This window comes from Schistocerca americana, chromosome 7, assembly GCF_021461395.2.
Source record: "Schistocerca americana isolate TAMUIC-IGC-003095 chromosome 7, iqSchAmer2.1, whole genome shotgun sequence".
Lineage (NCBI taxonomy): Eukaryota > Metazoa > Arthropoda > Insecta > Orthoptera > Acrididae > Schistocerca > Schistocerca americana.
Window position 1 is genome coordinate 77947913 of NC_060125.1, and position 25466 is coordinate 77973378.

The 25466-nt window shown below is 42.8% G+C and overlaps 1 protein-coding gene across 2 annotated transcripts in view; it reads right to left on the minus strand.

The window, feature by feature from the left end:
• Positions 1-25466, minus strand: part of LOC124622081 (phosphatidylinositol 4-phosphate 3-kinase C2 domain-containing subunit alpha) — a 242435-nt gene that overhangs the window by 49272 nt on the left and 167697 nt on the right. For both annotated transcript variants that reach the window (XM_047147657.1, XM_047147656.1), the window contains one exon: positions 19862-20062. In XM_047147657.1, coding sequence (XP_047003613.1) covers positions 19862-20062 — 201 coding nt within the window. The remainder of the gene's footprint in view (positions 1-19861; positions 20063-25466) is intronic.

Consider the following 25466-nt stretch of genomic DNA (forward strand, 5'->3'; position numbering starts at 1 on the left):
AACCTAACAGAAATGGTTTACATAAATGTTAAGTATGTTAGTGTTTTACTATGTAATTATTAGATTATATTTATGTCAGAGTGCGACACATTTTAGAATATAAAGTATTTTCGGGGTTCCTTAATTCTGTTCAAGGTAAACAAAGCCAATTACACACACAAAATATTCTTATCACATCCTGGATTTAATTTGTATTGTGGGGATTCCATTGCATTCAATTTTCTTGTGACTGCAGTTAAAACTGTACACACTAGTGTACTTTTCACTACAGAAGTCAAACTGATTATGCATAAGAAATATCCGTGAAGAGGTAGTCTCACGGTTGGCAGAGCACTGCATGAAGTGATATCTAATCTCGTGCACCTGATTTAGACAGGTCCACCCAGTTCTTCTGATATCTAATCTTATTTCCTACCTGTATGTTATCAGCAGACTGTATTTTATGTTTATATCAATGTCAGGTTACTGAAAATGACAGGTCTTAGATTCAAGTGTCAACAGCGACATTCTTGGAGAAGACTTAGTTTCATAATGATATCTTATCTGAGCACTGAAATGTATTTCATTATATTCAGTGACTATAGTTTAGGTGAAACTGTTATGCACTACTGAAGCAGTAAATGTGCCACAAAATCTTGTAAGGAAACACCTCAGTAACCAAGAAATATGGCTGTGTCTGGAGGTATGATGTCAGATAGTTTTTAGTACAAGATAGAGAAAGATAGATAGATAGAGATGGAGAGAGAGAGAGAGAGAGAGAGAGAGGAGGGGGGATGGGGGGAGGGGGGGGGGGAGAGAGAGAGAGAGAGAGAGAGAGAGAGAGAGAGAGAGAGAGAGAGAGAGAGAGAAGGCCATGTCTGCCAAATTCAATTGACAATTTTAATACTTTATGTTCTGGACCATACTTTTAATTCTTTTTCTTCTTCTGGCTTTCCGACATTTCATATTATCTACACTGCATGTACAGTGTCAGAAACTTTTACCAAATATTACATTTGGAAGGGATGAGCAAGTAGCCCTCTTGTTGAAGAAAGTCATCTTCACCTGCCAAAATCTGCTTCTGGTGTCTGCCAGCCTGCCTGGCTGCCTGGCTGCCTTCTGTGACTATCTTGTTAAAACTGGTTCTTTAGGCAATAGTATTCTTTGATTACTTTTACTGCATATTACCCAATTATCCACTTTTCTGTTACCCTTTATAGGTTTCATGTGGGGTTTGTTTATCATTAATCCAATTTTCAACTAAGGACTCATAAGTAAAAGGCTTCAACAGCTAATTTGGCACAATTTAAACATTTGCTTCTTTGAGATTTTCCCAGTGGACAGTTTCCAATCAATAAAACTATAAGACTGACCACAATAAACAGAACTGTCTTCAAACAGAGGGAAATACAATGGGAAACACTAACATTTAACACAACTGTTTACTGTTCCAATTGGCTGGCATCAAAGGATGTATGCTCAACACTTGCAAGGTGCTTGCCTAGTGTCAGCAGAAAGGAGGCAGTAGCACTGTGTTTGTCATGTAGGTTCGTCACGTATCAAAACTACTGTCATGAAAGTAACAGTAATACTTGTTAAAAAATGTTTGCAATTAAGAAGTGGTACAGCAACAGAATTATCTGTTCATTGACCATTATGAGGATAGTAAGGCCAATTACATCCATTCTGACTGCACAAATGGAGAAGTGTTGCATGAAATATTAAGGTTTGGTATTATTTCCAACTGTGGTGAGTTACAGAGGGGAAAATTAATCTTCCAGCAATTATATACTTTTCGCAAGGAGCACAAACAAACTAGAAATTTAATTTCAGTTTGAAATTTTACAGGAAGTTAAACATTCTTCATCACAGCGACTTTAAACTAAGGATTCTGTTAGAAAACATTTATAACACCTATAATGTTTGTGATCTTCAGCCACTGTATTAATATTTCAAGCCTATTTTTCTTCATTATCTTTTTCTTGTCTACAGTATATGCTGCTTTCTTTTTATTCTTTTTCACATGAGGAAATGATTTAGGGCAAGTAACTTACGCACTTGGATAAGTACTGTCAGGCATAGACAACAAAAGCCATATACTTGACTGGTGCCGGATCTATCTGATATTACATAAAAAAGAATTTATTGTTTTGTTAGCATGTTTTAGGACACTCTTGCACAAATAATAGATTTGGCAAGAGAAAAAAATATCACAAGCAGAGACTTAAAAAGATTCAACTTCATCTGTACAGTATTCAACAGCTATAGCCACAAGACAGAATTTAAGCAATTTTCTAATGGTCCCTTGAAGAGACAATTTTAGTAAGGCTCGTGAGAGGACACAATAAGTGTCAATCTCTACTATTTGGAACTTGTAAATGATTCATTTATGAACAGGAAATACATTGCTTGTGGTTGTAAAATATGAACTAATTTTACAAAGCAGCCCCCTTTTGGGCCAATTTTATACAACATTTTTCCAGTGAATGGACTACATCTTTGAGGTCTAGTTCTGTAGTATTTGCAAAATATGCACCTATGGTTATCGTAATGTCTTCAATAAACTCAAACGTTTTAGCAGGCACAAGTTTCCTTGCATCTACATCTACATCTACATTGATACTCCGCAAGCCACCCAACAGTGTGTGGCGGAGGGCACTTTACGTGCCACTGTCATTACCTCCCTTTCCTGTTCCAGTCGCGTATGGTTCGCGGGAAGAACGACTGTCTGAAAGCCTCCGTGCGCGCTCTAATCTCTCTAATTTTACATTCGTGATCTCCTCGGGAGCTATAAGTAGGGGGAAGCAATATATTCGATACCTCATCCAGAAACGCACCCTCTCGAAACCTGGCGAGCAAGCTACACCGCGATGCAGAGCGCCTCTCTTGCAGAGTCTGCCACTTGAGTTTATTAAACATCTCCGTAACGCTATCACGGTTACCAAATAACCCTGTGACGAAACGCGCCACTCTTCTTTGGATCTTCTCTATCTCCTCCATCAGACCGATCCGGTACGGATCCCACACTGATGAGCAATACTCAAGTATAGGTCGAACGAGTGTTTTGTAAGCCACCTCCTTTGTTGATGGACTACATTTTCTAAGCACTCTCCCAATGAATCTCAACCTGGTACCCGCCTTACCAACAATTAATTTTATATGATCATTCCACTTCAAATCGTTCCGCACGCATACTCCCAGATATTTTACAGAAGTAACTGCTACCAGTGTTTGTTCCGCTATCATATAATCATACAATAAAGGATCCTTCTTTCTATGTATTCGCAATACATTACATTTGTCTATGTTAAGGGTCAGTTGCCACTCCCTGCACCAAGTGCCTATCCGCTGCAGATCTTCCTGCATTTCGCTACAATTTTCTAATGCTGCAACTTCTCTGTATACTACAGCATCATCCGCGAAAAGCCGCATGGAACTTCCGACACTATCTACTAAGTCATTTATATATATTGTGAAAAGCAATGGTCCCATAACACTCCCCTGTGGCACGCCAGAGGCATGAAGAGTAGACAGAGTCAGAGGCTGTCAAATTCATCAAATACTGTGGATGTTACAACAAGCCACATTTCATGTCCCCAGGTTTTCTTGCATGGGAAACTGGCAGGTGCATTGACCTCAAGAAAGCTTTAACTTTTGCAATCCAGGCCATGTTGCATCTATTGTTTCATCCAGTTGGTCTACGAGATGTAGATAGTGTTTGTAACATATTACTCTATCCATAGTAATCATTAAGAAAAATTCCTTTCAAGCTTTCTTGGATATTCTGTTCAACGTGTGACTCAAGCAACTGCTGCCAGGTCACACTTTGTAAATTTCACAACATTGTTAGGTGATGCCTACCTGCTGGTAATAATCAACCGCCACCATCTGACAATGTCGAGCAGTTGCTTGTTGAAATATTGTGAGATATGTTTCATTACACTGGTGGCAGATCCGAGAGTAATATATTGAGAAAAATCCTTTTCACATCCCCAAAATACTGGCAATTATCTTTCAATCAGATGAAACAGCCTTTGCCTTCATTGGTGCAAGGCTACCAGCTTCCAATTTTTACTCTGAGTGCCATTACATTTCTGGTATAAAGTAGACAATCCACATTTCATACAAGCCAACAAATTAGCATACAAACTTAGTTATATTCTTTTTAAAATTGTTGAATCATGGCTAAGAAATTCATTTTTTATTTTCTTTGCATCCACTGCCAAGAAATGTGAAAAACATCTTGCACCAATCTTTACTACATTTACTTCAAGTAAAATTTACTGTGTAATTGAAAGTCAGTACTATTTCTGAGGCACATACTGCAGAGACATGGATTGACACAAGTGTTCTGGCCCGGCTCCAACATACGAGATATGTTGCACCCTGTTAAGGATGACATAGCTCTTTATGTGCCCAGTGTGTACGGTGTCCCTTGTGAGTGTGGCAGCATCAATACTGGTCAGACAGTTCACACAGTTGCTGAGTGTTGTACTGAGCACAAGACGCATATTAAGCAAAGGGAACATGACAAGTCAGCCGTAGCTGAGTATTGCCTTGAAAATGGACACAAAATACAGTTTGAGAACACAAGCACCTTGGCCCATGCATCAACATACTGGGACTCCATTATAAAATAGGCAGCTGAGATTAGAATGAACAGCAACAATTTCAACAGAGACCATGGTGAGTAGGGCATAGGGGGTGGGCGTTGGATGTCAAAAGCAAGCAATCACAGATACTTAATGGCGGTAGGGAGGCGGGAGGCGCAGTTTCAAACATGGCGCTGGCACTTCATGTCACCTGATGTCACTTGGTCCTGCAGTGGGCCAGAGCTGCTATGAGCTGCCCAACTCACCTTCTGCACACGCGTCATTTTGGCTCTGCCAGCAGCCTTAATTCAATGTATATAAGCGAAAATAGTCCCAGCCCCAGCAGTCGGTAGTTAGACTCCTGATCACGATGGTGGAGCTAGCCATTGAAAGGTCAAGAATTTTATTAGAATTGATGCAGCTTGAAAACCGAGAAGATTTTTTTCAGCCATGCCGCTGCAAAAGACTCTGAGGATACTAACTATCGGACCAATCATTTTACCTCTTTTATCCATCTTTTGTTTCTCTCCTTGTCCTCTCAGGACTGAAGCTGCCACGGTGTTTAGCAGTATTATACATTTGACCTTTTACTATATTTGAAGCCACTACATTCATCATTGTCTCCTATTCTCTTCTCAGCAGGTAGGTGCCTGTTGCCCTATCCCTCTTCCCTCCCTGAGGAAGGAACTAATAGTTCTGAAACCTAGGAGAAGTGTTTTCACTTTTAACTGTACCTATCTATTGAAATAAAATGTAACATAAACGACAAGGGGTGTAACCCACAGATAAATGTGACTGGATGATCACATGCTAAAAACTGAACGAATCAGTTATTTCATTCAAATAACTTTTGGAAATGCAGCTGGGTAATATCCTCTACAACTGCTGATGTTTCAACAGATTAAATCCATATAATAGTCAAGATCTGCCATAAACAGTGACAACTCATTGCATTGGTACCTTGAAAATGACAATATGTTTACTTGTCAAAATAACGGCTGCTTTTAAGGAGGTTATCTGAATCCATTCCTCTAAGTCATTTGAACATTTGATACGCACATTAAAAATGGCTAAACAGTCCATGGTGGAGCTAAAAACTGGGGGAGGGAGAGGGGGAGGACGAGGTGGAAGAGGCAGCAGCAAATTGGCACATTTAAAAGAAAACTGAAGATAAATCTGAAGCTATTGGGACTATGTCCATCTCCAGATGAAAATACGTTTGATTCCAATCATGTTGCAGGGTGTGTGCCCTCCCTATTGGGCTTTAAATATGGCCCTTCAAATCTGTATATAATGTATTAAGTACTAAATACTGCAAGATGTTAACATCCTTAAGTAGAAAAGCAACTAACCATTACAAACTACGAACACGTGATAAATGTGTCTGATAAAGATTCTCTGTCATATTCAAATACGAATATCCACAGTATTTTGGGCTAGAAAAGAAAGTGTGTGATGAACCTCACAGAGGAAAAGGACATCCATACCCAGAAATTACAGAAGTAAACCCAATTCTTTTTCAAGCATATCACAAACAAGATTACTGCAAGATTCACCTTGTCAAACACAATGGGTACATATGCCTTGATGAATTTTTTAGGAATGAAAGACAACAGTGAACACTGAATATTCTTCATAAGTCTGTGATAATAGTAGGTAAAGTGCATAAAAAGTTTTTGAATTCTGCATATGCAACACAGTCATAACCCTTAAACCTATCTTAACTGTGACTGAAACTGACTGTACGGGTACCTCACCACCCAAAAAATGGTCAAGGGACTGACTCTGAGGAGGATCAACAATATAGTAAAATCCATGTAATCAACAAGGAGATTATGGGAAGTATTTTGCAGATTTTTTTATAAAGGGACAACCATCAGAGATGAAAGTAAAAAATATGAAGTACTTCTTTTTAGAAGTGTAGTTATTTCACATATCAATGCCTTGGTCCACAACAGCGTTCCAAATGTGAGCTATCACTTTTAAAACTGTGCCTTGACAAAACATCTGCTGTACGGTCCTGTAGTGGCCCAATGTGATCATAATTTGTTCACAGAACTGAGATATACAAATTTGAAAAAAAATAAAATAAAAATCTATGTACTGTTTTGCAGATTAGGAGAAAGTATTCCCCTAAAAAAAGTCTCATGTTCCACAAACACACATGATTGAGAGAGTGCTTCAAGTTGATTCTGCTGATTTTCACTATGGTTATATCTTCCTAAGTGAAATTGAAACCTACCAATATCAGTTCCTAACTGTTTTAAAATTACCAAGAAAGGAAATACTTCTGACTTTTTAATTTTTTCCTTAATGAATTTTTTTAAGTTGGTAGGCAAATGAAAAATGTTGCAAGTACTGATGATATGCATACAAAAGGTTTTTATTAGCCTTGTTTTACTCTTTTCAAATTCTGAAGATATTAGTAAATATCTCAAAAATAAACAGTAATTCTGTACTAATGAAGGCAATAATGATATCTTGCCCCCTTTCCTCTTACATGACTTAGTAACATACATACAAACTAACTTATTCTAAAGGTTATTGCCTTGGACAATCTTTCCGTTTCACAATACACATGTTTTCAGATCTTAGTTTATTGACTTTTTGTAGCTCCAAATGTCTGTACCTGATATCAATTTGATGCAAACTGTGCTGGTGCAACTATGATGGAGTTTGTCACCAATGCAGTCTTAGTTATGCTGGAATCAACATGTTTAAATCAATACTGAATTTCTATAAGTGAATATGAAGTGTTTCTTCATTATCAAACTTTGCACATTATCTCCCAAGATACTGTGTTCTCCTCGTCCAAACTTGGAAATACAGGGAACATTACTTGAATGAACATCTGTAGCTTATACATAAGAGTGACAGTAATGCCATTTCAAGTTATTTATTCTTTCTTGCCCTGACATCACACCATATTGTTACAGCACATATTTTTCTTCTTTTGTGCACTCCACTACAACAACCTAGGAACATGATTCCAGGAGAATACACAAAGCCCATGCAGGTATGGCAACTCATGATGATCCTGCTATCACTGCCCCATCTTGAAGACACACGGCGGCCTTCCACGCACGCATCACATGCAAAACAGCTAACAAAAACCTCCAAACAGTTTCATATTCTGTTATACAGTTTGCGATTGTGAACATCATTTGTGTAGACATAAGGTTATACATCACTCTACTGGGGTTATACGTAATACCACACTTGATCAGACAACCAGTCCCTCCTGTAATTAGCTATTCATTTCAGTTCCATGCAATTGTCAAATCCTCCTCTTTTCCATGTCTTCCAAATACTTCTTCCTATGCCATTATTTGCCTTTCTTTTCCAGAAATTTTTCTTCAAGAATGTGAATGATGAAAGTATTTTGTCTGTTGACACATCCAATAAATTTTATTTCTCTCTTCTCTGGTGTTGGTGCAATGTTGGTTTCCTTGGTTTGCTCTGGGAGGAAACTGAGTAGATATTATAACACACAAATTATTAGTTCACTTTATTACAACATAGATAAATAATTCTTCTTAACTTTGTACAATCCATTTCCACACAAATGTCATGGCTATTCACAACTGTCTCTGAACATTAGTGTATTAATGTATGACGTGGTACAGGCAAAATACAAGTCTCTCACTTCAATTGCATTTAACAATAACTTTTACATTGAGTTATGCCTAATACATTGATCACACAGCTTGTTTATTAAAAGACAAGGCTGTTGTCTTAGTGACTGATCATGGACTGGACTGAGCTGAGTGGTCCTGTGCTTGTCTGTAACCAGAGGAGCGAATGTGGAAGTGTAGTGAAATGTTTCTGGGCGTGGCTACACTGGTGTCACTCATTCATTGATGCAGCTTGCAGTAACAATATTTTATTGTGGTTGCATTTGAAGGTGCCAACCTTGCTTTGGCACCTCGCTCTTCAAACACCATCACAATCTCAATTTCCTTTAGTAAGCTTCTCTCTTCACTGACATCCCTGAAGACTGCCAGGTTAGTTTTTCTTTCCATTCAGTTCATTCTCGTCATTTTTTGCCATGTTGACACTTCAGCAGTTTCAAGTCAATTCCTTTGTAGTTTCCTCAAGATTACAACTTTTACTTCCAAAGAGCAGAGTTCACCACGTAAACAGGTTTTTTTTTTAAATCTTGAATGCCTGTTTTGCCAATGTGTTCCTTCCCTTTACTTCTATTAAGCATCTATTGTCCTCTGTGACAATACTGCTGAGTAAACAAGGCTGTTTCAGGTGATGAAATCAGACAATTTTTATACAGGTTTTCATTTCTAATTTTTACCTACCACAATTACTTTAATTTTTAGGATATCTACTTTTAACTTCCACAGTTTTATAGTGTCTGATAGTACTTGCAGCAGTTTATTAATTACTTTTTCGGACTCTGTAACTATTAGCACATCATCAGCATACCTGATACAATTTATATTTTCACCGTTGGCTTCTATTCCCTTTATCTTCTTCTTCATGATCTGAACAGCTTCCTCACTTAACACATAAATTAGTCCAGCTCCTTGCCTAATTCTGGCTTCCTCCTCTAGCATACTGTTATCTACTATTGAGCTCTGGTTAATCATTCTTCTATCCTTCCTGTCCAGTTCTACTTTGTTCATACTTCTACAAAGTAGCCCCATGTTCATATCGTCAAAAGCTTTTCCTAAGTCAATGAAGGTAAAATAAGTCATCTACTCATATCTATCTTCCTCTCAATAACACAGGCAAGGACAAAACTGCTTCTCTTGTTGCTTTGTCTCCTTTAAATCCAAATTCAAATTTTTCAGTATGTTTATTTACCTTTGCACTTATTCTATTCTTAACATATTAATGAGTCTTTTGCAGGTATGTGATAACATTGATAGCATTCTGTAATTGATGTAGTCAACTGTGTTTCCTATTTTAGGTATGGTAATGGTTCTGCATTGTGTAATTTCTTCTGGCATGATTCATTTCTCATAGAGTCATTTATTAGTTTGTACAATTGGTCTTTCAAGTTCTTACCTAAACTTTTCAGCAATTATGCAGGAGTGTCATCATAGCCAGCTGCTTTTTCTTGTTTGAGACTCTGAAGGGCACATTCAAATTCATGCTTCATGCATTCAAATTCCATTCTCGAAGTGCTTTTTGTTGTAAAGTTCTTCTATGTATTCTTTCTAACATGCTCATACTTCACCATTGCCTATTAGCAATATTCCCTCTTTATTTGTAACTACTAATGATTATGTTCTGGTTTGTACAGAAGGACTCTTCACTTTCTTATAAGCTTCATCTTGTTCACTTGTTTTCTCATCCTTCTCTCTATCTTCAATAATCCTTCCTTTTCTACTCTGCATTTTCCTGTGATAAGATTTTTAATTCTTTTGTAGTCATCAACATTGTCTTTCATTTTGGGTTATTTCCTGAATTAGGTTTAATATTTCTTCTGTCATCCAAGGTTTCCTTGAGCTCCAGTTTCATGTTTTTCTCAAACCTCATTTGTTGCTTCAATTATCCCCATTGCACTGGTCATCACTCCCATTAACTGTTTTATTTGTTCTTTCTTCAAAAGCCTTCTTTGTTGTTTCTCATAACATGAATACAAAACTAACAGTGTCACAATAAATATTTATAATGGATTACATCCAAGAATATAAATGTACTGTAACATTATTTCAGCACACTTACAAAGCATATTTCCTATTATCGATAATTACAAATTAACTTCTGTTGAAAAAAGGTATGAAACCCCCCAAAAATGTGACTGTGCTCACTGTCAAATATACATGACATGCTTTCACTTACACTTATTACATGTGTAATCATAAAAGAACATACCTCTATTGCAATTTACTTTCCTAAGTAGGGGAACACCTCAAGAGTAATTACCCTAATCAATGGATTAGTCATGGCGGTACAGTTAACTGGGCAGCAAGATCACCAGACTTTACAACATTAGATTTTTGTTTATGGGGTTGGATGAAGTCTGACAAAGTGTGCAAACAAGATGAACTGCTTGCTTGCATCATGGGCACTGCTGCCCTCATTGGGGAACATGCAGAGGCACTCAGACAAGCAACACAACATGTTCTACCAAAAGTGTACCAAAGCAATGAAGTTGATGGGAGGAAGTGGGTGGGGGGCAGGGGGAGTGGGTGGGATATTTGATTCAAACCTTTATTGTTAACTGTCAGCAGCAGTAATGTGATGTGTACGATAATGATTAGAGGTGAATGTGTTAAAAATAAATATTTTTCAATTGATATTCTGTAACATGCCTGTTGTAATGTTTATCAACTGTTGCACATATGAACCTGACAATTTACTGAATAGTACAGATAATAGATAACAATGTACATTAAATGTGTTCAATCTTAGAAACTATTCAGAATCGGGCATATGTCCATATAACAGCTTTTTGCTTCAAATGATCATTCCTATCATATCCCTGAATACTTACCATTCCTCCTTGGACACTAGTCTCCTAATGCAGAATACAGTCATGTATTGTTACTTAGTATTGTGTAACATCCCTTTGTAACCCTGATGAAAGCAGCAATATGCTGATGCCATAGGCTGCACAAGACATGAAAGCATGAGCAGCCACGCTGATTCATGAGTGCTTAAATGCCACTCCCGACTGATGATGGTTGGCTGGAGCCGTAGAGCTACAGTATTTGGCACTTAATTGTTAGTTGTGGATTACATGCCTTATGCTTTCTTACCAGCTGCATCCAGCATTAAACTTGGTCTCCCTCATCCTCAGAACACATGGGCGTCTCTCAGTCAAGGATCTGGGTGACTTGCCCCTCCTTTCTAAACTTTTCCAACCTACTTCTCTTTCCTCCCAGAGAAGGGAATGTTTACCAGCATTATTTAGAAATTTGCCTCATGTAAATATGGTACATGTTACTTTCAAATAATGAAAAATGTGTAGGGAAATTGAAAAAATAGTTAATATTTGCTATTTATTTTACACTTAATTTTGATTGTTAATGCAAACTTTCCTATTATTATTTCTTACTGAAGTGTGTCACCTCTCTAATGAAATAAGTGTTTTATTTGTAGACTTATTTCTAATGTTTAATGGTATTTCATTTGTTCCAGAAACAAGCGCACATAAGAAATCAACAGAAATGCTCACTTTTGCATCTGCATTTGTTCTCTGTTTTGTACTCTTCATTGGAATAAAATTACGCTGGTTCAGAGCCAGAATGAGATTTGATACAAACACCATGCGTAGTGGATCCTCTTCAGTGGCTGCTGTAAGTGCACCCACATTTTCTGTAGCTGGTGTTTATCGACCAATTGGTAATAGCAGTCACCTTGAGAGTCAAGTTCAAACATTTTATCCAAAAACTGAGCAGAAAAATCATCATAAAAGCATGCCAAACCTAACAGAAAACTTGAATGCGTTCCCAAAAGACTCACCTGGCATAGCAGATGTAACTACAAAGACACAGTCAGTACAACAAAATTTGTCAACTTCATCAAAAACTGGAATGTTAGCATCAAATGCAGAGGACCATAATTCTGCTGCAGCCAGTTTTGGACTAATGAAACTGAAGGAAAATGGAGACATTTATTCAAGCACACCAGATATGTCAACAGCAAATCATTCTCAAACTGAGTCACAACAGAAGAAAAAGACAACAAAAAGTTCTCTGAAAACAAAACTGAATGTTCCTGAGACTGAAGCACCAGAAATTGAGGCAGGCAACCTTATCTTTCTGAATTCAAATGGAAAACCCATATCTCTCTTGGAAAATAAGAGTGCAAAAACAGTTTCACACAAAACAAAAAGCAAGGCACCAGCACCTCCAGCTCCACCTGCCCTTACAAATCCTAAATTTCATGAGTATGAAGAGTTTGATACGTAAAGCTTTTCTACTAGAACACAAGTTCTTTCTGTTCATTAAGAATCTCGTCTGATATTGATATTCTGTGTTGTTTGTGAGAAGAGTATTTCCAAAAAAGATGTTGTTATTATTATATGTAATAAAATTAGAAGGGCAGAGATTCTAAATGACTTATCTGTGAAGTGATTATATATTCATCAGTATTAACTGCAGTAATTTTAAATGTAACTGATCATATAATAGTTTCTCTTGAACACAGAAACTAAGTGCTAATTTAGATTGATAACAACAATAACCTATGGAAGGCTTGAAAGTTTCAACAGTGATGCTCATAAACGATTAAAAAGTTTAATGTGCACCATATGTGTGTATGACACACTTATAACAGATCTGCCATTAAACATTATCTTCAAGATTTAAATGGTATATTACTTTTTTATAAAGAAGATATGTTGATAATATGACAATTGCTCAAATGGTTATCAATCAATTCACAAGTCTTAGGGGTCGACAGAAGAAAGTGTTCGCCAACAACAGTTTAACTGAGTTGTAGCAGGTTGTATCTTTGGTTAAATAAAATGACAAGAACATACATAAAGTAAGACAAAATTTATGAAGCAGATAGTACATGTTAACAGCATATGGCACACTTGAAAACTAAACAGACAGTGTGATCAGATTAATCTATACTAACTTGAAGGTTAGCACTTTCTTTCATCGATCCCTTCAACTCTTCAAAAGAAACTTTCAGCCATGAACAATGAAAATTTACCTGAAGCAGTGTTTGTGCAAGATTAGTTAAATTTGAATGTATATACAATGGCATTTGTACAGAAAATAAAACACTAAAACAGAAATAACGAAGGAATCATCCCAAGATACTGTAATTATTGCAATTCTTTTAAAATGGTAAAATAAATATTATGGACACCATAAAGATTTAATTCTTATCGTGTTCACCATGGGTTCCTCTACCTCATACTGTACCAGCTCTGAAACGCCAACCCGTGTTATAACTACCATGATGTGAATATTTTAGTCCTCACTTTTATGTCTCAAATCTATTTGAGATTATGTCAGCACATTTCTATTGATCAAGTAATAAGGAGAAAGACAGGCCAACTTTGACTTAAATGTTAGTAGGACAATTTTATATTTAACTTCACAAAGTCCACAGTAATCTATGAACCAGCTTTATTACATAAAATTCTTTACAGCCAAGTGCCTTGTAAACCTAGAGAGGCACAAACATGGCAGAAGCCCAAGTAAAACAGTTTTTATATGTACTTCAGCAATTAGTTATCCAACTAAGTGTCACATTTCAGATAGTAACTAAGGGAGTTCTGCTCAAGTCACTCCATTAAATTGCGCATATTATGAAATAAGGCTAAACAGGGACATGAACTGTCTTTGTTGATTAAGTCTTCTTATCAAGAGCTCCTGCTATATCCACACTTACAGTGACACAATGTCATTTCCCCTGACAGTGAGCAATTACAGTCAAAATGAATATCATTAAATTCTGCATACTTCCATAGCTGCTGCACTTTCTACTTCATATTTGTCTTCCTGTATGCCCTAAAACATAGCAAAATAGCTCCACACCTGTGCTGTCGGTACACTTGGTAGCCTAAAGTAAATGGACATCTTACTAAGTGTGCTTCGAGTGGCTACTACTGAGGCATTCATGTGTACACATGTGCAAACTCACTGAATCATCATCATGGAATCGTTTTCTGTTACAATGAGTCAGTTGATAGAACTGAGCCTGATGAGACAATGCCACTAAGTGAGATATACCATCAGAGAGACTTCACAGGAGTTGTGAACACTCAGTTCACTGTAACAGATTTTATGGTAACATTAAATGCAATCTTTGATTTGGTATGGCTAGAAATTTACTGATAAGCAGAACGGAACTGTACTATGGAAAATAATCAGAAATACTCTCCAACTATTGCAGGGAACATCCTACAGAACTCTCATATACTTAACAGAATAAATAATGGGCAGCAGAAATCACTGGACATCAAGTCCAATACAGTTTTGATGCAAACCAAAAGTATTATGCCATTTTTTTACTAAATGCTGGGGACCCCAGAAGATGCAATATTAGATAGAAATGACCCTATCAACATTATACATCTACCCCAAGATGAAACAAAAATTTATCTGCAAATGGAAAATGGACAGCAAACTAAATCATGAAATAGGGACAGAATACTCAATGGTTGTAGGGGGGGGGGGGGGGGGGGGGGGGGGGGCTTATGGGTCAATGGTTGTACCTTAAGTTGAATTCTTAATGCACAACTTTCTGTACAGAAGGACTCGAGTTTGACTAAATGAACTCCCACTCTCCATCCAAAATGTATCTCTTCCTGTAACGCACATTCTAGCAGATGTAGACGACAGAACTGATAATTATTGATGAGTCATTATAATTCTCATGTTATTATTTAGTAACAGCAGAACCACTGAGATAATTTAATTTTGCATTCAGGATTTATTTTTTCACTGTTTCACTCACTTCATTCTGAACTACATATGAACCTCTGCTCAGCCTTTAACTCTATGTTTTGTCATTCCTTGTAAATGCTGTTGCATTGCTAGTTCTTTTTATGAAATTTGACACTATTCCTACATGTAGCACACAGTATTTCTTTACAACTGGTACCAATTTCATGCAGCTAGTGCTGGACTGGGTCAGTTATATTGGAAATGACCACTTCCCATCTCAGTTAACTTCCATTTCTAATCATTAATAACAATGCTAATACCATTTACATTATGATCTGTCCATCTCCACAGCTCAGCAGTCAGCATGGCAGAATAACATGAGAGGGAGCCTGGTTCGATTCACGACCAGGTCAGAGACTTTCCTCTGATCGGGAATCTTCATTATCGTTTCATACCCATCGACATGAAAGTTGTCAAAATGGCATCAACTAAAAAGACTTGCACCAGGCAACCAGTCTATGCGATGGGAGATCCTAGCCATTCGTTCATTTCAGTTTACATTATGATCTAATATCAAAAATTTCTTATTTATATGTTGTAATACACTCCTGGAAATTGAAATAAGAACACCGCGAATTCATTGTCCCAGGAAGGGGAAACTTTATTGACACATTCCTGGGGTCAGGTACATCACATGATCACACTGACAGAACCACAGGCACATAGACACAGGCAACAGAGCATGCACAATGTCGGCACTAGTACAGTGTATATCCACCTTTCGCAGCAATGCAGGCTGCTATTCTCCCATGGAGACGATCGTAGAGATGCTGGATGTAGTCCTGTGGAACGGCTTGCCATGCCATTTCCACCTGGCGCCTCAGTTGGACCAGCGTTCGTGCTGGACGTGCAGACCGCGTGAGACGACGCTTCATCCAGTCCCAAACATGCTCAATGGGGGACAGATCCGGAGATCTTGCTGGCCAGGGTAGTTGACTTACACCTTCTAGAGCACGTTGGGTGGCACGGGATACATGAGGACGTGCATTGTCCTGTTGGAACAGCAAGTTCCCTTGGCGGTCTAGGAATGGTAGAACGATGGGTTCGATGACGGTTTGGATGTACCGTGCACTATTCAGTGTCCCCTCGACGATCACCAGTGGTGTACGGCCAGTGTAGGAGATCGCTCCCCACACCATGATGCCGGGTGTTGGCCCTGTGTGCCTCGGTCGTATGCAGTCCAGATTGTGGCGCTCACCTGCACGGCGCCAAACACGCATACGACCATCATTGGCACCAAGGCAGAAGCGACTCTCATCGCTGAAGACGACACGTCTCCATTCGTCCCTCCATTCACGCCTGTCGCGACACCACTGGAGGCGGGCTGCACGATGTTGGGGCGTGAGCGGAAGACGGCCTAACGGTGTGCGGGGCCGTAGCCCAGCTTCATGGAGACGGTTGCGAATGGTCCTCGCCGATACCCCAGGAGCAACAGTGTCCCTAATTTGCTGGGAAGTGGCGGTGCGGTCCCCTACGGCACTGCGTAGGATCCTACGGTCTTGGCGTGCATCCGTGCGTCGCTGCGGTCCGGTCCCAGGTCGACGGGCACGTGCACCTTCCGCCGACCACTGGCGACAACATCGATGTACTGTGGAGACCTCACGCCCCACGTGTTGAGCAATTCGGCGGTACGTCCACCCGGCCTCCCGCATGCCCACTATACGCCCTCGCTCAAAGTCCGTCAACTGCACATACGGTTCACGTCCACGCTGTCGCGGCATGCTACCGGTGTTAAAGACTGCGATGGAGCTCCGTATGCCACGGCAAACTGGCTAACACTGACGGCGGCGGTGCACAAATGTTGCGCAGCTAGTGCCATTCGACGGCCAACACCGCGGTTCCTGGTGTGTCCGCTGTGCTGTGCGTGTGATCATTGCTTGTACAGCCCTCTCGCAGTGTCCGGAGCAAGTATGGTGGGTCTGACACACCGGTGTCAATGTGATCTTTTTTCCATTTCCAGGAGTGTATATAGAGCCACACACAACAACCAAACCACCATTTAAATGTAACACAAAATATCAGTGTTCCCTATCTTAAAATGAGCAGGACAATCTTGAAACCATTTATGAATTTAAATTTAAGTTATTAGTGTAACTGTGTTTCATGCCATTCATACAGCTTCTATCTCAAAATATAGTGCTTCAAAATCTAATTTTCTTATGATAGACAAGGGGGGGAAAAACTTTTAAAAAAGGATGGTAAGTATGGGTAATTCACATGATTGAAGTGTTTTGTGTCAAGAACGGTACGTTGCAGTCAAGAACCAAAACTACTTGCCAATTTTAAAGCCATTCAAAATCATAAAAAGATAAAAACAATGAAGGAAGAAACAGATTGCTACTTAACGTAAAGAAGACACGTAAAGTTGCAGATGGCACAATTAAAAGATACTCACATAAAGCATTCAGCCACAACCTTCGTCAGTTAAAAAAAACACGCGCACACACACACACACACACACACACACACACACACACACACACACACAAACGTCGAACTCCAGCATTCCAGGCTGCAACGCATCACTTGGGATGCAAGCAGCAGCAGTCTAAAGCGGGTAGGGAAGGGGAAGGATAACAGCACACAGGTAGGGAGACAGACAAATGCTGTTTAATGGAGTGTGCATGGACTAGATTACCGAAAGGGACAGCGTCAGGAGTTTGTGGGGCAGGGAGATGGGAAAAGAAGTAGCAAAAAAGGAGAGGAGCGGGAACAGGGGGGCAGATGCTTTGGCAGAGAGCTGCAAATAAACAGAGTGGAAGATGAGAGGACAGAGGTGGTGGAAGCTATTGGGTGGTGGGTGTGGGGACAGTATGTTACTGTAGAATGAGACCGGGATAGTTATGGAAGCGGAGAATGTGTTTTAAGTATAACTCCCATCTGCACAGTTAGGAAAATCTGATGGTGTGGGGAAGGATCCAGTGATTCTTTCCGCCCCTCAGAAGTGGTGTTCCACAGCCCACCCAACCTCCACAACATCCTAGTCCACCCCTATGCCATTCCCAATCCCAACCCCTTACCACATGGATCATATCCCCATGGAAGACTCAAGTGCAAACTTGCCCAATCCACGCACCCAGTACTTCCTGTTCCAGTCCAGTCACAGGTTTATCCGACCCCATCACGTGCCGGGCTACCTGTGAAAGCAGCTATGTCATTTACCAGCTCTGCCACACTCATTGCACAGCATTTTATGTCAGTATGACCACCAACCAACTGTCCACAAGGACGTATGGCCACTGCCAAACTATGGCCACTTTCTGAACTGTGCATATGGGAGTTATCTTTACAACACATTCTCTGCTCCCATAATTATCCCAGTCTCAATCTACGGTAACATACTGTCCCCACACCCTCTACCCAATAGCTTCCACCACCTATGTCCTCTCATCTCCTCTCCATTCTCATCCCCCACTGTTTATTTGCAGCCTTCTGCCACTCTTCCCCGTCCCTAACTTTTTTTGCTCCTTTTTCCCCACCTTGCTATCCACAACCTCCGGACACTATGGCTATTGATAGTCTAGTCCCTGCACACTCCAACAGACAGCATTCGTCTCTCTTCCCAACTGTACACTATATCCCTTCCCCTTCCCACGCACCCCAGATTGCTGCTTGCATACTATGTGATGTTGCATTCTGGCCCGAGATGCTGGAGTTAGCGGTGCATGAGGTATGCTTACTTTGTGTGTGTGTGTGTGTGTGTGTGTGTGTGTGTGTGTGTGTGTGTGTGTGTGTGTGTGTGTGTGTGTGTGTGTGTGTGTGTGTTTTACTGATGAAGGTTGGGCCTGAAAGCTTTATGTGAATGTCTTAACTGTGCCTGTCAGCAATTGACCTGTCTCTTTGCGGTAAGTAGCATTCTGTCCTTTCCTACATTGTTAAAAATATAAACACAAGCAAACTGCAGCATTACTGAACAAGAATAAACAGTGACCCAATGTTTTTGCTACCAGAAACTAGACACGACAAAAATTAAGTACTGAACATATCTGCCACAAAATTCCATTAATACTTCAAGCTGCAGTGGCAGAAAGCAAAGAAACAAAAACAGTACTCAAAGATGCAATAGATTTACTCAGGCAGACAATATAAAAAAAAATACGATACCATAGTTTCAAAATATATTACCAGAATACTGATATTTGAAAAACAATAATTCATCCCATTACAATGACACTTTTGCTAGGGTGTAGAAACCATGTTATGCGTAGTTCACACCTATAACTACAAAATTAAGATATTTTTTAATTACGAGAAGAAGTCATTGGTGAATGGTTATCACAGGAGGTGAAAATATAAATACTGCTGATATTAACTACTGAAAGCAGAAAATACTATTCTTGTGTTATAGAACTTTTCTGTTCCTTCCTTTGGATGGGACGAGGGATTGGCTGGAGAAAGCAGGAATGGATGGTAAAGGTACTCAACCCTAAACGGAGAAGGATCCAATTGTTGTTAGGGTGAGTGGTGACTATAATCTCTGTGACTTTCCCTTCCTTTCTACCATTCTCTAAATATCATTTTCTTCCCCCAAGGATTGGAATACTGAGAACAGCTGTTTCTACTCTACTGTTTTTCTACAAGCAGTACTTCAATTTCCACCCCCTGGAGATAAGTAGTATCTGGCCATTCTGCTTCCTTGTAATTCTTCCACCCCCTGGAGATAAGTAGTATCTGGCCATTCTGCTTCCTTGTAATTCAACAGTTTTCTGAACTGTATTTTTCTTCTGATAGAAAAGAAGTGAAGGTACTACTATACAAAACTAATACTAAGTAATATTAATTACTATGGAAGAGATACCTATAATCGAAATGATTGTTGTTGCAATATTTTGCTTCTTTGGAATCTATGCAATATTAAACCCTCATTTAAAAACAACATAACTAGTCTGTTTAATGCAGAAAGCAGAGCCAACTTACCTGTAGCATTTGGCCAGAGGGAAAAGGATGCAAAGCTTCTGATGAAGCTCACAGAACTCTTTATATGACCGGAACAAGAAAGTAGGATCTGGCTGATTGATTCTCTCCACTCTTAATATATATACATAATATTTTTCTGGATCATAACGTTTCTGGTAACCATATACATGCACACTTTTAATTCGTCCTTCCTGCTGCATCCTGCAAAGTAAATTGGACTAAGTATTAGTGGTCTTAAACACAAAGAAATAAAACTTCACCCCCTCCACACACACACGCACGCGCGCAGAGGGGAGGGGGGGGAGGAGGGGGGAGGGGAGGAGAGGGGAGGGGGAGAGAGGGGGAGGGGGAGAGAGGGGGGAGAGAGGGGGGAGAGGGTGGGAGAGGGGTGAGAGGGTGGGAGAGGGGTGAGAGGGTGGGAGAGGGGTGAGAGGGTGGGAGAGGGTGGGAGAGGGTGGGAGAGGGTGGGAGAGGGTGGGAGAGGGTGGGAGAGGGTGGGAGAGGGTGGGAGAGGGTGGGAGAGGGTGGAGAGGGTGGGAGAGGGTGGGAGAGGGTGGGAGAGGGTGGGAGAGGGGTGAGAGGGGGGAGAGGGGGGAGAGGGGGGAGAGGGGGGAGAGGGGGGAGAGGGGGGAGAGGGGGAGAGGGGGGAGAGGGGGGAGAGGGGGGAGAGGGGGGAGAGGGGGGAGAGGGGGGAGAGGGGGGAGAGGGGGAGAGGGGGGAGAGGGGGGAGAGGGGGGAGAGGGGGGAGAGGGGGAGAGGGGGAGAGGGGGAGAGGGGGAGAGGGGGAGAGGGGGAGAGGGGGAGAGGGGGAGAGGGGGGAGAGGGGGAGAGGGGGGAGAGGGGGAGAGGGGGAGAGGGGAGAGGGGAGAGGGGGAGAGGGGGAGAGGGGGAGAGGGGGAGGGGGGGGAGAGGGGGAGGGGGGGGAGAGGGGGAGGGGGGGAGAGGGGGGAGAGGGTGAGAGGGGGGAGAGGGTGAGAGGGGGGAGAGGGTGAGAGGGGGGAGAGGGTGAGAGGGGGGAGAGGGTGAGAGGGGGGAGAGGGTGAGAGGGGGGAGAGGGTGAGAGGGGGGAGAGGGTGAGAGGGGTGAGAGGGGGGAGAGGGGTGAGAGGGGTGAGAGGGGGGAGAGGGGTGAGAGGGGTGAGAGGGGGGAGAGGGGGAGAGGGGGAGAGGGGGGGAAGAGGGGGAGAGGGGGAGAGGGGGAGAGGGGGAGAGGGGGGAAGAGGGGGAGAGGGGGAGAGGGGGAGAGGGGGGAGAGGGGGAGAGGGGGAGAGGGGGAGAGGGGGAGAGGGGGAGAGGGGGAGAGGGGGAGAGGGGGAGAGGGGGAGAGGGGGAGAGGGGGAGAGGGGGGAGAGGGGGGAGAGGGGGAGAGGGGGAGAGGGGGGGAGAGGGGGAGAGGGGAGAGGGGGAGAGGGGAGAGGGGGAGGGGGGGAGAGGGAGGAGGGGGGAGAGGGGGGAGGGGGAGGGGGGAGAGGGGGGGAGAGGGTGAGAGGGGGGAGAGGGTGAGAGGGGGGAGAGGGGTGAGAGGGGGGAGAGGGTGAGAGGGGGGAGAGGGTGAGAGGGGGGAGAGGGTGAGAGGGGGGAGAGGGTGAGAGGGGGGAGAGGGTGAGAGGGGTGAGAGGGGGGAGAGGGGGGAGAGGGGTGAGAGGGGTGAGAGGGGTGAGAGGGGTGAGAGGGGGGAGAGGGGGAGAGGGGGAGAGGGGGAGAGGGGGAAGAGGGGGAGAGGGGGAGAGGGGGAGAGGGGGAGAGGGGGAGAGGGGGAGAGGGGGAGAGGGGGAGGGGGGAGAGGGAGGAGGGGGAGGGGGAGAGGGGGAGGGGGAGGGGGGGGAGAGAGGGGGGAGGGGGAGGAGAGGGGGGAGAGGGTGAGAGGGGGGAGAGGGTGAGAGGGGGGAGAGGGTGAGAGGGGGGAGAGGGGGGAGAGGGGGGGAGAGGGGGGAGAGGGGGGAGGGGAGGAGAGGGGGGAGGGGAGGGGAGGGGGGAGAGGGGGAGAGGGGAGAGGGGGAGAGGGGGGAGAGGGGGGAGGGGGGAGAGGGGGGGAGAGGGGCGAGAGGGGCGAGAGGGGCGAGAGGGGGGGGGGAGAGTAAATGTTTGGGCCAAGATTGATGGTACTTTATCAAATTATATCAAAGTACAAGGTGATATTACTGTATACTATCATTCTTAATAAAGAGAACCATCCTTATCTATCCCGTGAGATTAAAAAAAAAAAAAAAAAACAAAAAAAAACACTAATTCAGCTACTGAAGCATCTTTCTCTTCTGTGGGTTGCAGGGGCTACGACCCCTGGGGAGGTGGGTGGGTTTTATTTCATGTCTGTGTGACTTAGCCTTATGCTGTGTGACTTTGCCTTATGCTGCTGTGTAAGGCGGGTGACCTTGAGTGGGACTTAGTCGCTGAGCGAGGCAGCCGGGCAACACGGGCCCTAGATTTACTAGGCCCGTGTTGCTGGAAAATCAAACTCCGGGTTGCGCAATCGGGACTGATAAGGCGCGCTGGCGCTGCGCGCACGGGTGGGGGGCAGGAAGTACATCCTGTTCTGAGGCAGCAGCATGCTCAGTCGACTCGAGGCAGCCGCATGAAGCACACAGCCATGCCGTACCGTCGCAGAAGATACAGGAGGAGCAGACTACCGGTCTACAAGACAGTGGACACTTTCAGTTTTGTTCCTAATAATGTTTCTCAAGAAGAACTACTGACTGGTCCTATCACATTTGTTGGATGCAAGATTAACTTTTCATGTACGACTACTGAACTTGTTCCTGGTAATTCATGGTTAACACTTGCTGTAGTACGAGGTAGTGATAAAGCACTGCAAGGATTGGAATCGTACTATGACAGAGACATTATCGCATATCGTACTTTTTCTATTGGTGTACAAGGTGACAGGAACTATGGAACAGGTGTTGTACATACATGCTGTGTAAGGCGGGTGACCTTGAAGGGCACTTAGCCGCTGATCGAGGCAGCCGGGCAACACGGGCCCTAGATTTACTAGGCCCGTGTTGCTGGAAAATCAAACTGTGTGTTGCGCAATCGAGACTGATAAGGCGCGCTGGCGCTGTGTGCGCCTGGTGGGGGACAGGAAGTACATCCTGTTCTGAGGCAGCAGCATGCTTAGTCGACTCGAGGCAGCCGCACGAACCACACAGCCATGCCGTATCGTCGTAGAAGGTACAGGAGGAGCAGACTACCAGTGTACAAGACAGTGGACACTTTCAGTTTTGTGCCGAATAATGTTTCTCAAGAGGAGCTACTCACTGGTCCAATCACATTTGTTGGATGCAAGATTAATTTTTCATGTACGACTACTGATCTTGTTCCTGGTAATTCATGGTTAACACTTGCTGTAGTACGAGGTAGTGATAAAGCACTACAAGGATTGGAATCTTACTATGACAGAGACATTATTGGAACGGGGGAGAGGGGGGGAGAGGGGGGGAGAGGGGGGGAGAGGGGGGGAGAGGGGGGGAGAGGGGGGGAGAGGGGGGGAGAGGGGGGGAGAGGGGGGGAGAGGGGGGGAGAGGGGGGGAGAGGGGGGGAGAGGGGGGGAGGGGGGGAGAGGGGGGAGGGGGGGGAGAGGGGGGAGGGGGGGGAGGGGGGGAGAGGGGGAGAGGGGGGAGAGGGAGGAGAGGGAGAGGGAGGAGAGGGAGATATTGTAATCAAATGGTGTGGCAGGCACAAAAAACAGTCTCGTTTAATTCAGCATTTTCAGTAGATATGAACATCTTGCAAGTTCCAATAGCTTACTAGCTGTACTTACAGTCTCCAAGAAAGATTTCATGTGACACTGAATTGATTCAGGAATTTATTTACATGCAGATCATGTTCTGTAAATTCCAGCACGAAGGAGACCCACTAGATATATTGACACATAGGAGGAGGAGAAATTAGACGAATGATGAACACTAACTTCACTTAATGAAGGTTTATTCAGCACTTGCACATGCAAGAGTGCAGAGCGAACTGCCTCCGACCAGAACACATATGGTGTATATATATATATATACAGTTACAGAACATTCCAGTACAATGATTCTTGACATTTGTGGATACTTCTAGAATGTACTCGAACCAAATATATTTTACAGTTCAGGTGAGTTTTGAACTCACGACCCTCCATGTAACAGTCTAGTATCATAACCACTACACCACGGTGACTGTGCTACTCAGCAAAAATCAGTGCAAACAATAATCCATCTATTGCCACTAACAGACATTGGAAATCGTCCAAGGAGGTCAACCTCAACACACTGCAAAGGCATTTCGCCTGGTGGAATCGGTATGAGTCGGCCAGGTGGTTTCTGAGGAACTGCCTTTCTTCTCTGGCACTCTCGACAGTGTGACACATAGTGATGCACACTCCTAAATAAATCTGACCAGAAAAACCTCTTGCGGATCCTATCATATGTCATAATAAATCCGAAATGCCCGGCCTTAGGTGTGTCCTGGAATTTCTGTAGAACATCTAAGCGCATGTGTTTAGGAATCACTGGTAGCCACCTCTTTCCAAATGGATCAAAGTTTTTCTTGTAAAGTAATCCATTAACTACCTTAAATTGTCCTTTCACATCCTCTGATTTAAGGCAAGCATAATTTGAGATATCCTGGCGTCGTCCTTCTGCTCAGCAGAGAGACCCTAGAGTGCAGCGAGACAGTCACTATCTTCATCAAAGTCTTGATGGTCTTGCACAGGGTTTCTTGAGAGACAGTCAGCATCTTGGTGTTTTCTTCCACTTTTGTTCACTATGGTAATGTCATACTCTTGAAGACATAGTACCCACCTGGCGAGTCGTCCTGTTGGATCCTTAAGACCTGTCAACCAACAAAGTGAATGATGATTTGTAACAACTGTGAATGGCCACTTATACCCACACAAATGACACATCTTCCTGTACGTTTTATATATTTCCCATTAGCCACCTTCAGCAGAGATGTTTTGCTGTCGATGAGTATCATTTTCTGCAGCTGGCGACGGTACTTCTCCGAAATGACTGAATATGATGCTCAGAGTCCACAAGAGCTTGGGCTGGTCAGCCATCCATGAGGATATCGACATAGTTTCCTATCATTTTTGTAGTGATCAATGGCGGAGGATTTTTCTCTACAGCGGCCTCACCTCCAAGGAAGTTCGGACCATTCAGTTTTCCAGGTTAAGCTAGGTGATCGGCTGGAGCTTCTACACAGTGATGGAGAACTTGATTGGTATGTTGGGGAGCATCCTCTCCAGGGGCTAGCTTGTGGCAATGGTGACCTACATTGTCCTGTACCTACAGCATCTTGTTTATCTTTATTGTCGCGGAGTTGCTGTCAGCTAAGATTGGTCTGCTGTCTGCTGGTGCGGGCGCCTTTCTTGACAATAGCATACCACATGTCCCGGTTGTCCACAGTGAAAACGTACTAGTTGGTTATCCTGGGTCCTTCAGATGTCAGTCTTCCTTGGTGCCCAGACAGGTTCCTCATGCGGCATTGTAGGAACATAACTTCACCTGGATCTCAACTTTTTCACCATTTTAAAGGGAAATGAAGGGTGAGAGATTGGGTTCAATGTCTGTTCCTCCCTTTTGACCTCTTGAAGCGTCTCAGTTTTTTACTCACTGTGCAATCCAAGT